General features: G+C 42.3%; 2 protein-coding genes across 2 annotated transcripts; both read left to right on the top strand.

The window, feature by feature from the left end:
* Nucleotides 1-604: 604 nt before the first annotated feature.
* LOC122729563 (poly(U)-binding-splicing factor PUF60-like) lies at nucleotides 605-2,263 on the top strand. Its single transcript, XM_043968512.1, has one exon. The coding sequence runs from the start codon at nucleotides 605-607 to the stop codon at nucleotides 2,261-2,263; it is 1,659 nt and encodes a 552-aa protein (XP_043824447.1).
* Nucleotides 2,264-10,819: 8,556 nt separating this feature from the next.
* On the top strand, nucleotides 10,820-15,037 carry EIF1B (eukaryotic translation initiation factor 1B). The gene is made up of 4 exons (XM_043968225.1): nucleotides 10,820-11,112; nucleotides 12,300-12,463; nucleotides 12,892-12,993; nucleotides 13,445-15,037. The coding sequence occupies exons 1-4, from the start codon at nucleotides 11,082-11,084 to the stop codon at nucleotides 13,487-13,489; spliced, it is 342 nt and encodes a 113-aa protein (XP_043824160.1). The 5' UTR covers nucleotides 10,820-11,081; the 3' UTR covers nucleotides 13,490-15,037.
* The last annotated feature ends 576 nt before the right edge of the window (nucleotides 15,038-15,613 follow it).

Here is a 15,613-nt window from a genome sequence, read left to right as displayed (position 1 = left end):
GCTTCTCTGTCCCCAGCATCCAAAACAATGCCTTGTACACAGCAGGTGTTTAATAAGTGTTTGATGGATGAACTTGGTAATAACTCAACTTTGCATAAAAAGTTAAGGTTTGTAATGCACTTCTCTTACAACAAGCCTATTAGCTGGGTAACACCTGGAAATACATTTTACAGATAAAGAAATTCGAGATTCTTGGGAAATTAGGAGAGCTAGTAAGCATGTAAGGTGTGATTCCTACCTAGATATTCTGACTCCAGGTCCCGACTCTTTCTGCCACCTAGTCCATGGATATTCAGGAAGGTCTTAGAAATAAGAATTTGATTTTTATTTCATTTTCATAAGTCCTGCACCTCCCATGCTTCCATAAACATTGTAAATGCTCAATAAATGTTTATGGAATCGAATCAAGTTGTTTGTCTCTACATTTACCTCAGCCCTTACCACGATGCTTTGAACAATATGGCCCCTTAATTAAAGTTTGTCCAGTCTCCCTCTTTTCTAAACTCCTAGAAAATGATTTAGTATTCATCACTTGGTTTCTATTTGTCCAACTTGTAGGGTTCATTCAGCTCATAGAAATATCGGTACCGGTGGCAGATACAAGATGGCGACAGCGACCATTACTCTCCAGGTGAATGGCCAGCAAGGAGCTGGGCCCGAGCCATCAGCATCGGGAGACAAGGGGAAAGTTCCAGAAGGCACAGATCCCATCAAAATGGAAAATGGGCAGCGCGCAGCAGCCAAGCGGAGGCTGCCACCCTTCACATCTGAACAGCAGGAGGCTCTCCAGAAGGCCAAGAAGTACGCCATGGAGCAGAGCGTCAAGAGCGTGTTGGCAAAGCAAACCATCGCCCACCCGCAGCAGCTGCTCACCAACCTCCAGACGCCAGCAGTGACAATGGACTTTGGAGATATTCTCTCACCTTTGCAATCGATGGCAGCTCAGAGGCAGAGGGCACTGGCAACCATGTGTCGGGTGTATGTGGGCTCCATCTGCTATGAGTTGGGAAAAGACGCCATCCACCAGGCCTTTGCCCCATTCGGCCCTATCAAGAACATAGACATGTCCTGGGACTCAGTCACCATGAAACACAAGGGTTTTGCCTTTGTGGAATATGAGGTGCCAGAGGCAGCCCAGCTGGCCTTGGAGCAGATGAACTCTGTGATGCTAGGAGGAAGGAATATTAAGGTGGGTAGACCCAGTAACATCAAACAGGCCCAGCCCATCATTGACCAGTTGGCTGAAGAAGCCAGAGCCTTTAACCGCCTCTACGTGGCCTCGGTGCACCAGGACATCTCAGATGATGACATCAAGTGTGTGTTTGAGGCATTCGGCAAGATCAAGTCATGTACTTTGGCCCAGGACCCGACCACAGGCAAACACAAGGGCTATGGTTTCATGGAATATGAAAAGGCTAAGTCATTTCAGGATGCCGTCTCATCCATGAATCTCTTTGACCTGGGGGGCCAGTACCTTCGGGTAGGCAAGGCGGTCACACCACCCATGCCCCTGCTTACACCTGACGCCCCTGGGGGCTTACCACCTGCGACTGCTATAGCAGCCGCTGCTGCCACAGCCAAGATCACTGCTCAGGAAGCAGTGGCTGGGGCAGCTGTGCTGGGCACTCTAGCCATACCCGAGCTGGTACCACCAGTGCTGACCCTGGCCCAGCCACTAGGGGCGCTACCACAAGCTGTCATGGTGGCTCAGGCCCTCGGAGTCATCACAGGTGTGAGTCCCACAAGACCCCCCATCCCCGTCACCATTCCTCCTGTGGGGGTGGTGAACCCCGTCCTGGCTAGCCCTCCGACACCAGGCCCCTTGGAGCCCAAGAAGAAGGAGGAAAAGGAATTGTTTCCTGAGTCAGAGCAACCAGAGATGCTAAGTGAGCAGGAGCACATGAGCATTTCAGGCAGTGCTGCCCGCCACATGGTCATGCAGAAACTGCTGAGGAAGCAGGAGTCCGCCGTGATGGTTCTACGCAACATGGTAGATCCCAAAGACATTGATGATGACCTGGATGAAGAAGTGACAGAGGAATGTGGCAAGTTTGGGGCTGTCAACCGTGTCATCATCTACCAGGAAAAGCAGGGTGAGGAGGACGACGCCGAAATTATAGTCAAGATCTTTGTGGAGTTCTCCGCGGCCTCAGAGACGCACAAGGCTATTCAGGCCCTCAATGGGCGTTGGTTTGCTGGCCGAAAGGTGGTGGCTGAGGCCTATGACCAAGAGCGCTTTGACAATAGTGACCTGTCTGCGTGACCTCGACCCTGCTCCTCTCTAACCTCTCACAGACTTGAACTTTCCTCTTGTCTTCTCCCCTCCAGTTGTGCAGAAAGATATATGGGGTGGAATTCAGCCCCTGCCTGGCCTTTTTGTGTAGTTTGGATAAGAGTACAAATGCTACTGGCCCTCTGTAATAAATAAATAAACAAAGAAAGAAAGAATCAGTACCTTTTTTGTTTTTCTAATTAAAGGTATATAGCTGAGAAAGAAAAATTCACAAATTAATTAGCTTTAGTTTATTATTCAGGGCAGCTAGGTGGCACAGTGGGTAGAGTACCAGGCCTGAAGTCAGGAAGACTCATCTTCCTGAGTTCAAATCTGGCCTCAAACACTTATAGCTATGTGAACCTGGGCAAGTCACTCAGCCCTGTTTGCCTCAGTTTCCTAATTTGTAATATAAGCTAGAGAAGGAAATGGCAAACCACTCTACTATATCTACCATGAAGACCCCAAATGGGGTCACAACTGATCAACAGTTTATTTTTCAAGCAAATCTATAACAAATTTTTGCCTAATTAATGTTTCTTTGTTTTTGTTTATTAATGACTGTGAGTGAGCTTTTCCCCACCCCTTAAATATAAGAGATTTAATTGTGATAGTAATCAGTATAATAGACTACAAATGGTGATTTACTTAAGATTAAGTGTTCTTTGATTTCTTAAGTTAATAATACTATAGCAGAGAGCATAGATATTATGTAATTATTCTTGACACACACTCTAATACATTCCTAAGTAGCTTAAGTCAATGCAGTAATGTGTCTCCAGGTATCAGTGAATTGTGAACTTGCTCTTGTCTTGGATAACTAATTCCCTTTTACTGTATTTATTGTGGTACATTGTGGTTAACCAAGGCTGCCCTAAAGATAGTATTTTCTAAACTGAAGGGACCAATCAGCATTTGAGATCATGACTGACCAGGATACATTGCCATGTATATGAACACTTACTCCTTAAACTGATGTTCTAGAATGGTCAACCAATCAGCTGAAAGGGCATGACCTTTGTACTTAGAGTTGATGTTTACTCTGTATATTTACAGCTGTAGGACCATCTGTGAGAGTCACAAGAACATCTATTGAAGTCATGTTCTGTACCATTTTGAAATATGTTCAGAAGATACAATGGGAGGAGTTTATAGAGTGTATGAATACCATCTCCTGGCTCTGCTTAAGGTCTTTTAGGGGTCTTTCAGGTCCTACCCCTAACTGACCAGCTTTATTGTGAGATAGGCCCTCTCTCAATAAACCTATTTTCTACAGCTTGGAGACTTTGCTGTTTCTGTTCTTTGTCGGACTTAGAAATTTTCAGGACATGACCATTAATAAGGGAAACTGTATTTCACAGATATGTTTCATAAGTCTGGAATTTCATTCTAGAGAATGAAGATCATCCAACTCTTTCTCATGGAAATTTTGACCAAAGAATACAGTGTGATAAACTTAGAACCTTTAGAAAGAAAAAATGGACAGAAGTCATTCATCATTCTTCTGTGTTAACACATATGTATACATAGCATTTGGAACACCTTCACACATCCCTCAGAAAAGCTATAGCAGGTTTGAGGTATTTTGTAGGTCAGCATCAACTCAAAATCAATGGCTCTTGAGCACATACTTATTAAATGCATCAATACATCAGTTCTGATGTATTTTCATTTTTCAGCCAGCCAGAAGATAAATTACTTCAAAATAAAAAGGCATTTAACCAAACAGCATAACAAAGCCACAAGGAGAGATTCCCTTCCATACTTACATGAGGTGTACTGGTTACCATACAACCAACTGGGGAGAGCACAGAAGCATTGAACACATGTAATTAAGGAACACACATGGCACATATAGGCATTATGTGTAACCAGGAAACAATAGTGAAATGGCTCATTAGAATCCACAGGAGGAAGGCACATTCATGGAGGAACAAAGAGTATGTACTTTGGGTCCTGGTGTGGCCAGGCACATTCAAAGAAGGTATGTGAAGAGAGAAAAATATGACCAAGTCATACATGTTGCTGGGGCAACTTACACATCAAACAATGATGTCGATATCCTCTGGTGACAGCCCAGGTGCACATCCCATTTCTGTTGGGCGCATCATCTCTCCTTGGCATCATGTCATCGTCACTGGTCATCTCCACTGGTTTCTCATTGGAATTGCTCTCTACTACCATCTGCTGGGCTTCAGAGAATCCAGCTACTGTCCCCTTCTCAGCTTGGTTAGAGTGACAAGAATAGTTCTTTTCATTCATGTTCAAGGTCTAAGAGCAGTAATACCAAGCCTGGCAATCAACAGAATGTTCTAGGGTAAAATCAAGTTATTCTTTTTGTCTTATAGTGTCTGGGGCTGATTTGAAATCCATGGTCCAAGACAACTATCTGATTTAGGATGAAAAATTCCTTTTAATTCCTATTTCATTGCTTATTAGGATTCTGTGTCCCCCAAAATAAATTGGGTTCTGCCAGAAAAACACTACAACATCGATGTGGAAGCTCTGGACCTAGGTAGGCCTCCTCCTTTGATTGGTGTGCAAATGAATCTATAACACAGAACAAAGGCTAAAAAAAAAAGACAACCTTCATAAACCTTCCTGGTCCATATTTTCACCACTACTATATAGAGCTACAAAGCATCATGCCTTGGCCTTTCCTCTATAGTCTGTTCTATGCAAAACCTCTCTATCTCCCTATATTGATATACCTACATAAGTATTTATCTACCTATCTATCTGTGAGGGGAGGGGAGAGAGAGAGAGAATCCAATTTCATAAGTAACACATCTTTTAGTACCTCTCAATTAGCCAAATCACATTTCTATTGTAATTAGTTTTGCCCAAGGCTCTTTCGAGTACATATTAAAGGACATATCCCTGCTCTCAATCTTAAAACAGGTTCTCTGTCTAATAGGAGAGTTGTTGCTGTTCAGTGTATTGTTGGGCTGGGTTTTTTTTTTTCAGTTGTGTCCAACTCTTTGTGACCCTATTTTGGGTTTTCTTGGCAAAGATACTGGAATGGTTTGCCATTTCCTTCTCCATCTCATTTTACAGATGAGGCAATGGAAGCAAACAAGGTTCAGTGACTTGCCCAAGGTCATCCAATTAGTAAGTGTCTGAGACTGGATTTGAACTCAGGAAGAGCAATAGGAATCTTCCTGACTCCTGACCCAGTGCTCTATCCACCGTGCCACCTATCTAACAGAAGAAATTAGACAGTAAATGTAATAAATGAAATCCGGCCTCAGACACTTAACACTTACTAGCTGTGTGACCCTGGGCAAGTCACTTAACCCCCATTGCCTCACTAAAAAAGAAAAAAATGTAATGAATGGGGACCCATAATTACAGAATCATACTGATTGTGCCAATGTTACCATAACAGAAGCGAGAGCAGGTTACAAGAAACAAAGCAAATGGCTGGATAATTCTCCCCACCACAGAAAAGGAAGCAGTACTTCACTTATTTTTTTTTTTTCAGTCCTTCAAAAGAGTGCCCAGGAAGTTGTAGAGCAACATGGGAGATACTTATGCTAGCGGCCAAAATAGATTCTGGCTCCAAGAAATCAGTTCATTCTATAGATCAGGCAACTTGATAGTTCAGGTGAAGCATCCAGGAGGAATCTTCTCCCTCTCCTCTCCAAAGGTAAAATCAGTTTACTGATAAGACATCACCCACAAAGAAACCATATGGGTAAAGTATTCCCATTTAAAATCACTTTATTTTAAATAGAGCCAGTTGTAACAAGCCTTTATGGAAGAAATTCTGGAAAATGCTTCCCTGTGTTGGAGTGTTCCACAGTTAGATTGAGAAACAAGAGGTATAGCTAGGGCTGGGATGGCAGTGAGGGTTATGATATTCTTGCTTTTTGCCATATAAATAACTGTTTCATCAGTAACTTGTTCTCAGCATATTCCATAAATATTCTTAATGTAGCTCTATTACACTCTAACATTCAAAACCCCGAGGCACACTTTCTATAGTTTATTTCATCATGCTCCATTTAGAGTTGCATCCACTTAAGGGACTGTGGGATTAAGGCAACCTATTTTAAAAGAAGCATTCTATGATGTAATGGATAGAAGGTTGGCCTGAGGACCAGAAAGACCTGGGTTCAAGTCTCACCTCTGACACATAATGGCTGTGTGACCATGGGCAGAATCTCTCCTTGCTTCAGATAATTCCCTAAGACACTAAATTACAGAACAGGTGTCCATGTCCCTTCACCTGGAGTTCCCCAAACCACTGAAATCATGAGTCTAGTCCAAAAATCCTTTAAAAGTCTATATTGAGGGGCAGCTAGGTGGCACAGTGGATAGAGCACCGGCCCTGGAGTCAGGAGGACCTGAGTTCAAATCCGGCCTCAGACACTTAACACTTACTAGCTGTGTGACCCTGGGCAAGTCACTTAACCCCAATTGCCTCACTTTAAAAAAAAAAAGTCTATATTGAATGATTATATCAAACCAATGGCTTATAACGGTATTATAATAATAATACCTGACATACATATAATGTAAGATTTGCACCTTGCTTCACATGTTATTTCATTTGAGTCTCCTGCAAACATTGGATATTTGTATTGGCTATTAACATCCTGAGGGAAACTGAGGCTCTGTGAAATTAAGTGACTGAACCAAGAGAACACTGTGCACAGAGACAGCAAAATTATTTGGTGAACTCTGAATGACTTAACTATTCTCAGCAATACAATGATCCAAGACAATCCCAAAGGACTAATGATGAGGCATACTATCCACCCCCAAAGAAACTACTGATACTGATTGAACACAGATGGAAGCATGCTATTCGTCACTTTCTTTCATTATTTTTCTTTTATTCAAATTTTCTTATACCAAATTACTAATATGGTAATGTTTTACATAATTGTATACATATAACACATATCTGATTGCTTACTACCTCAGTGAGGGGCGAAGGAAGGAAGGAAGGAGGGATAAAATTTGGAACTCAAGATTTTAAATAAAAATATTTATTACTAAAAAAAAAAGAAAGAAAGAAATTAGGTGACTGACCCATAGTCACAAAGTTGATTACCTTAAGAGATGGGATTTGAAATCAACTCTTTCCCCACTCCAAGGACATCATTTCTTTCCACAACCCCAGTCTGCCTTTCTAAAGAAAATAACTTTTTTTTTATTTTAATGGAGAAAATGCATGTTCTGATCCATGCAATGATAAAGCATACTTCCAGAAGCACAAAGATGAAGCAAATTAACTACCTCCTGCCCAAGAAGTGATGGATTTAATAAAAGGCAGAAGGAGGCATAGATTTTTGGACATGGCCAGCATAAGCATTTATTTAGCTTGACTCTGAATATGTTATAAGATTTTTTTTTTAATTCTTCAGCTGAGGTGTGGGGTGGGGAGAGAAAAATAAATGCTTGTTAATTGGAAAAAATAAGAAAACAAATTTTTAAATAATGAATATGCATGGCTATCCTGATTGCAACAGGAAAGTAGGTGGGAGAAATAGGTCAGATTTTGTCTCCATATACCTTGCCCTGCAAAACACTGGCCTTTTTTTATATAAAGGCAGATAGTAAATCTGGTAACTGCAAAAGGATTTTATAGCCAAAGACCTTGGCATCTTTCCTGGACGTTTCCATTATAAGCAGATTCCATGAAACAGGGTGAATACATTCTGACTTTTCTCATCATTGCAAAATTCTATCACATTTTGCCCGAGTGAATTTTTACCATGATGAAATTTCAACCACACTAGGGAATTTCTATTCAGGAACATTTACTATGGGAAATAGAAAGAACAGACCAAAAATATACGCCTATAGCAAAGAAAATCCACCATCAACTGGCCATCTCTCAATCTAGTGTTTTGCTTCAAGAGATTCTGCTTATGCAAGCTTGTTAGTTTAAGCTTTTCTGGATTTGCCTCATAGCAACATCACAAAACAATATCCTTGCCACACATGAACCTATGTGGGTCTTCTGTAAGCATGCTGTCTTTCAGTCACTCCATTTCCCAAAGTCTGACTTTTCTCCCTTGCCAGCTGCTGTTATCTCATCCCCAGCATGATTACAGACTATGTTCTCTGACCCTTGCTTTCCTCTCCAATACCTATTTCTGCACCTAGAGGCAGCTTGGTACACTGGATAGAGGGCCAGTTTTGGAGTCTAGAAGAGCTGATTTCAAGTTTTGCTACTGACTTATGCTAACCGTGTGATAATGAAAAACTCATTTATGCTCTCAATACTTCCCAAGCTACGCCCCAAGAACGTAGTTGAGATGCTGATTTGCTTTAGTAGATGGAGTTTCCATATCAAGAATTATTGAGTGCCTTGTGTGGATAAAAAAGCCAAAAGAGAGTGTGTGTATGCGTGTGTGTGTGCGCGCGTTTAAAAATTTAAATTTAATTTAAAGTTGAAGTTTCAATAGCTTAAAACGATAGTAACTTTTGGAATATTTTATATGTAATTGATATATGTATGCATTTATTTGTAAATGCAATATGTATGTATTTATATGTAATTTTATATATGTATTTATATGTATGGGCATAAATATATATGTATGCGTGTATGTGTGTATGTATAGACCTGTATATATATTTATACCAGAGATAGAGAGATGCGCTCGCGCGCGCACACTCACACACACACACACACACACACACACACACACACACACATGCTATTAAGCATTACCAGGGATAATGCTTAAGCACTTCGAATGGAAATACATTCAAGACGGTTCCTGCCCTCAAGATTTTATTCTTTTCTTTTCTTTTTTCTTTTTTTTTTGTGGACAATGAGGGTTAAGTGACTTGCCCAGGGTCACACAACTAGTAAATGCCAACATTTGAGGTCAGATTTAAACTCAGGTCCTTCTGAATTCAGGGCCAGTGCTTTATCCACTGTGCCACCTAACTGCCCCCTCAAGATTTTATTCTAATGGAGAAGGCTACACAAAAACAGGAGGTAGAAAGGAGAACTGAGTACTTTTTATTATGTATTTATTCAATAGGCACCGACATTACAATATATGAAAAAGGGATTTTATGTGAAATGACACTACCCTAGAAGTCTTTAGTTCCAGCCCTGGTTGCAACACTGACTGGTAAATCCTTTAACCTGCCCAAAAGTCTCCCGTTCTTCATCTGTAATGTCAGCATACTGATTACCTAGATTATAGACCTCTTAAACTTGTAAGGATGGAAGGAGATTGCATCTGTGAAAACTGTACCTGTAAAATGCCATAGGAGTCACCCCAGGATTTGGAAGGGTACTTTGAGGTCATCCAGTCCAAACTGTGGACAGCTAGGTATCAAAATGGATAAGGTGCCCAGCCTGGAGTCAGGAAAACTCATCTACCTGAGTTCAAATCCGGCCTCAGATACTTATTAGCTCTGTTACCCTGGGCTAGTCATTTCACCCTGTTTGCCTCAGTTTCTTCATCTATCAAATGAGATGGAGAAGGAAATTGCAAACCTCTTCAGTACCTCTGCCAAGAAAACCTCAAATGGGGTCACTAAGAGTCCACCGACTGAACAAGTGCAAACTGTTGGGAGTTGGGTGGCTCAGTGGCTAGAGAGCTAGGTCTGGAGTCAGGAAGACTTGAGTTCAAAATCTGCCTCACTTACTGGTTTGTGTGATCACTTAACCTTTTAACAGACCCAATCCCCAAGGTGTTTATAATCTACTGGAGAAGGGGAAATACCTGGGTCTCCAGTGAAAGGAGTAATACAAAAATAAGGAGGGATGGAAAATTCCAGAAGGAAGAGAATTCTTAGGACCAAACGGGGCTAGGACTCCTTTTCAAAGCTTTTCTTTGTATCGTCAAGGCTTAGCACAGTCCTAGGCACCTAGTAAACACTTAATAACTGTCGATTGATAGATAAGGTGCTTAGCATAATACCTGACACACCCAGTGCTCTTAATGGGTGTTAACTGAATTGAATTACTGAATTAATGTGAAAAGGGTCCTGGGTTAGTCTGAGTTTGAACATCGGCTTTCCCACTATCCGCACGACTTTGGGCAAGTCACTTCACTTCCAACTGCCTCAGTTTCCTCTTCAGAAAAATGACTTTTAAAAAAGTAATAATAAATATTTTTATTTATGGTTTTGAGTTCCAAATTTTATCCCTCCTTCCCTCCCCTACCCCTCCCAGTAAAATGACTTTTGAGGTTCTCCGAAGCTCTAAAACCACGACCCCAACCCCCCTGTGCCACAGGGGGGGGAGGTCGGGTCTCTTCCCCACAGAGAGAATTCTTCCACTAAGGAGCTAGAATCAACTTTCCAAGGATCCCTGAGGAGCTAAAAGGTAGGCGGGGGCGGGGGCGGGGGCGGGGGCGGGGGCGGGGGCGGGGGCGGGGGGAGGGAAAGCAGAGAGCAGAGGGACGCGGTGCCTGCTGGGATTGGTGGTCCTCTACCTCGCACCACGCAGCGCTCCCGGCCGCTTATCACGCCGGGATAAAACTACAAGTCCCAAGAGACGTAGCGCGGCAGCAGTCACGTGGGATGGGCGGAGAGCGTGCCTAAATAGTCGCGTTCGGCCATTTTGTGGGAGAAGCCGCAGCGCCGCCTCCTCCTTCGCGTCTCCTCCGCTTCTTGCTTCCGCTGCATCCGCCGCCTCCCGCCGCCACCGCCGCAGCTCCGACGCCTCCGTTGCCGCCCTCCGCCCGCCTCCGCTTCGCTCCCCGCCCCCGCTGCCTCCCCTCCTTTATTTATCTCCCCTTTCACCCTCACAGCCTCCTGACACAGGGTCCTCCCGGGCGCGCCCCGCAGGCATTTTATCCCCTCACCGGCCTCTCACTAATATCGCATGTCCACTATCCAGAACCTCCAATCTTTCGGTAAGTAACGGCCCGGAGCCCCGAGGCCCCCCGTTACAGCCCGGCCCCCCCGGGCCGCTGGTCCCCCCACCCCCGCGGCGCCCCGGGCTTTTGTCTGCGCCCAGAAAAATGGCCGACGGCGAGCGGACCCCGGCCCGGACCCCGACCCGGCCCGCCAGCAGCCAGAGCCCACCCCTGCGAGCAGTCCCGTTATCCCTCCCCGCGGGCCTGTCAACCTCCCCCAAACCCTTTGCCCCTCCCGTCGGGTATCTCTCCCCCGCCCCCCCGACTCTGCGTCGGCCCCCCAACTGAATCTGCCTTTGGGCCCCTCGAGCCTCCCCCTCCCCTCCCTGCCCCCGCCTTTGTCCGCTCCGGCCCGCCCCCGCCCGCCGGACTCGGGGGTCTGGGTTCCAACCCCGGCCGAGCCACGGGCTCCCCGTGTGACCTTGGGCAGGAATCCCTTCCAGCCCCAAGCCGGGGTCCTGCGCGGCCGCCGAGGGCCCCCCCGAGAGGATCTCCCGGCCAAACCCGTGCTCGAGTCCCCTCCCCCGTGGTCCGGGGGGGTGAGCGGCCACTCCCCCCGCACCTGCGGGCCCTCCCCGGGAAAGACTTCCCAAGTCTTCACAGCCCCCGGGGCGGGGGCGGGGGGATGGGGAGAAAGAGCAGCGCAATTGACCCAATGGGTCTGGCCCAGGGTGGTGCGCGGGGTGGCACATAGTGGACACTTGGTATTTCTCGAATTATGCCATTATAACGTCTTTGTAGGGAGCAGTTAACAAGGTTAAAATTCTAAATTGAGCTGATTTTAAGACGGGGGAGGGGAGGGGGGCGATTGATCAAGATTTTTGTTTTTAATGAGAGTAGAAACATCTTCCTTCCGGTGGCTTAGTATGATTTCTCCTACCTCAACCAAGAGGAAAACATTTAAAATCTGAAAATAAAAAACTAGAAGACTTTGCCCTATCTATCATAGATTTTACATATAATCGGCTATGATAACTGTTTAGGCTTGAGTTTCAACCGACATCTGGGTCTCTTACAGGTGAAGATGAGGGTCCTTTCAGCAAAATTATTGGGTATGGGGAAAGCTGATGATAGGGCAAAAAAATGGCTTAACAGCCAGAAAATTATTTTATCACTTGTCTAGTTTGTCAGCTACTTCCTATTGCGGTAATTTATTATTTTTCTATTTGGTTTTGTGTTCACAGACCCCTTTGCTGATGCAACTAAGGGTGACGACTTACTCCCGGCAGGGACTGAGGATTACATTCATATAAGAATCCAACAACGAAACGGCAGAAAGACACTGACTACTGTTCAGGGAATTGCAGATGATTATGACAAAAAGAAACTTGTGAAAGCTTTCAAAAAGGTATAAACGTTAGACTTTACAGAAAAGAAAAATATAAAGAAACCAAGTATCTGGATTCTAGTTTTGTCCTCAGAGCTTAAATTGTGTACAATAATTTACTCTTAAAAGTGAAGTGTTAGTATAATTCCCAGATATTTAGTTGCTGTCTTGTGTCTCAGTTTGAAAGGTAAAAAGCCCAAGTCCTTAATTGGATATTTTATGTGAAAATTGATCCTTTGGTTTTTAATATGATTAAAGTGCTTTGTTTTGATTAACTTTTGTATTAGTTTGCCGGCATTTATAAACTACTGTTTTTTAGTGTATTCTCATTTAGTGCAAAACTAAAATGTTTGATGCTATTATATGTAGTGAAACCTTTTTTCCATTTCCTGATAAGAGCTGTAATTGCTCGTGGCTCATTTGCTATGATATGGATGTATTTTTTCCAGAAATTTGCTTGTAATGGTACTGTGATTGAACATCCCGAGTACGGTGAGGTTATCCAGCTTCAAGGTGACCAGAGAAAGAACATTTGCCAGTTTCTCCTGGAGGTGAGTGACTGCAGGTGAAATAGAGCAGCGTTTAGATTTCTAGTAAGGTCATATTTACACATTAACAACTAATCACCGGGGCAGCTGGTGGCATAGTGGATAGAGCACCGGCCCTGGAGTCAGGAGAGAGTACCTGGGTTCAAATCCAGCCTCAGACACTTAACACTTACTAGCTGTGTGACCCTGGGCAAGTCACTTAACCCCAATTGCCTCACTAACAAAAACAAAAACAAAACAACTAATCACCTTCATAGAAATGGTACTCATTCACTGAGTAGTTGGTAAATAGAGTATTTGTGTATAGCGGCCGAAGAATAGATGGATAGATACCTGATTTGTCATTAAAATGACCTCACATTCCTGTTCTTTCAGTAATGATTATATCAGCTATTTTAGGGAAGGGCAATTTATTCTGAAAACAGCTTTGCTAAAAATGTGTTTTGTTTTACAGGTTGGCATTGTCAAGGAGGAGCAGCTTAAGGTTCATGGTTTCTAAAATGAGCAAAAACACATGGAGTATTTCTTGAATAGTTTTGTTCTCTAAGCCAAATTGGCTACCTTGTGAAATGAGTCTCTGCAGTAAACGGACTTTTCATTTATTTAATCATTCAAAAATCCATTCACATCTGCATGATTACAGAAAACATGTCTGTAGGCTAGTAACACATAAGAAAATTGCAGTAAGATGGTAACTAAGCCCTTTATTCATCCTAACACATTTCCAATGGAAAGTATTTTGTTTTGAGTGTTTATTGTTCAGTTTATTTTCACTTGATTTAAAATGTTTTTGTTGTATTAAACCATGTATGTTGCAGCTTAACAATAAAAAGCTTATTAACACTTTTGTGAGCAGTTATGCTCCCAAGTTTAAACAAGACCCAAGTTACAAGCACTTTTTTTTAATATAAACTTTCTCAAATAAATGGATTCATCCATCAGCAAGTAGTTCTTTCCAAGAATAGTTAAATTTTATTGTGTGACATTGGAATAATCAGCTGAGCAGTGAAGGAAAAGGGAACATTAAATACAATCTTGAGCTACTTACTTCCCCTTAATAACATAATGGCACATTCCATGACCATTTTTCGTTTTACTGACTGAAATCCTTGGAACAAGTAAGTGTAGTACATGCCTGAACTCTGTCACCAGTGCCACAATTCAGTTCCTTGTTAATTTAAAAAGTTGTCACTGGAATTGCGGTACTGTCATGAAAATTATCATCTGTGGATGCTTTTATACCTGTTTCATGGCTCATGCCTTAAATAAGAAATAAGCCAAGAATCTTCCTTTTCCTTATTTCAGACTTTTCTGAAGAATAAGGAAAAGGAAGAAGTCAGTTTGAACAGTCTTGAGATAAATTGGAAGTGTGGAATTGGGATGATGTGATGGGGGGTGTGCCATGATTTATAACACCTAGGAATGCAGTTCCTCTCTACCTAGTTATTAAATTGTAATGGAGACAATAGCCCCAATGTTTTTGTCAAGTGAATTAATAATAGTTGCACAGTATTCAAGCAGGATAGCCAAAAGAACTGGACCCAAATGTATAAGCTATTAAATAATAAACTCTGAGGACAGGGACCTTGCTTTTGTATTCTCCATAGTGGTGTGTACATACATAGTAGGTGCCTGGTAAATATTCATCAAATTAATATAGTTAGTCAATTTTGGTTTAGTAGAAGGTTCTGTGAAATGTATATTATATCACATTGTGTGCCAGCTGAACCTATGTCCATAATACTCGATAAATACACTTGCCTCCTTCATGAATTCATTCTGTTCACCCATGATTTTTATAAGGGGGGAGGGGAGCTTTTTTTGTTTTTGTTCATGTAATAAAACGTTAGAAATAAGACTTCTCTTTATAGTTTAAGTTTGGAATTTGCAATGTAGTTAAGATCTCTGGAAAATACTAATCTATGGAATCAACAGTCTGGTAATGTGCCATATAAATGTGATATCCATTTTAAATAACGGAGAGTTGTATTTATTTTCATGTATAACATAATATACATTATAGTGATCTTTGAGCTGTTTTGGAGGACTTCCTTTCTCTTTCACATTTCTCATTTTATAGAAGTGGTTTCCCCAGATGACATGTATGAAATGAAAACAAATTTTTCCTTTATTTAGATGAAAAGATCTGGTTTCTGCTTTAATTTAGATGCTTAGAGTGGTTTAATTAGAACAAAACTCATTCTCACAAGAACAAGAGTCACACAGGTTCATGTTCCACATCTAAAATTTAGTGTAAAGTATCCAAATACTTATTAAATATGATTCTAGATGCTTTTATAAGCAAAAATTCAATCAGCCATCTAGACTTTATAAGTGCTAGGTCATAAGCAGACTCCAGGACCCTAGTTTTCTATCAAATTAGTTCCCCTAATTCAACACCTAAAAGAAGGTAATAGTATTGGTTTACAAAGTATGTTATCTTCAACTTGGGCTGGGGGGGAGTGAGAGGGAGGTAACAACCAGTGATTAGAGAAGGTCTCTGAATTAACTACTAGGCTCCATCAAGGGAGTAAGGTGGTAAATAGCAATCAGACATAAAAATTACATGGAGAAAATTCAAAATCTGATAGCTGTATAGCTTTGGTGTTTATTATATGTAAGA

Source organism: Dromiciops gliroides, chromosome 5 (genome assembly GCF_019393635.1).
Source record: "Dromiciops gliroides isolate mDroGli1 chromosome 5, mDroGli1.pri, whole genome shotgun sequence".
Taxonomy (NCBI): domain Eukaryota; kingdom Metazoa; phylum Chordata; class Mammalia; order Microbiotheria; family Microbiotheriidae; genus Dromiciops; species Dromiciops gliroides.
This window is presented reverse-complemented; position numbering and strand designations above follow the sequence as displayed.

Excerpts from the sequence above, each read along its gene's own strand:
- LOC122729563 (XM_043968512.1), top strand. The coding sequence starts at position 605 with ATGGCGACAGCGACCATTACTCTCCAGGTGAATGGCCAGCAAGGAGCT.
- EIF1B (XM_043968225.1), top strand. The coding sequence starts at position 11,082 with ATGTCCACTATCCAGAACCTCCAATCTTTCG. Across the intron at positions 11,113-12,299 it reads CCAGAACCTCCAATCTTTCG|ACCCCTTTGCTGATGCAACT; the intron begins GTAAGTAACGGC and ends TTGTGTTCACAG. Across the intron at positions 12,994-13,444 it reads TTTGCCAGTTTCTCCTGGAG|GTTGGCATTGTCAAGGAGGA; the intron begins GTGAGTGACTGC and ends TTTGTTTTACAG.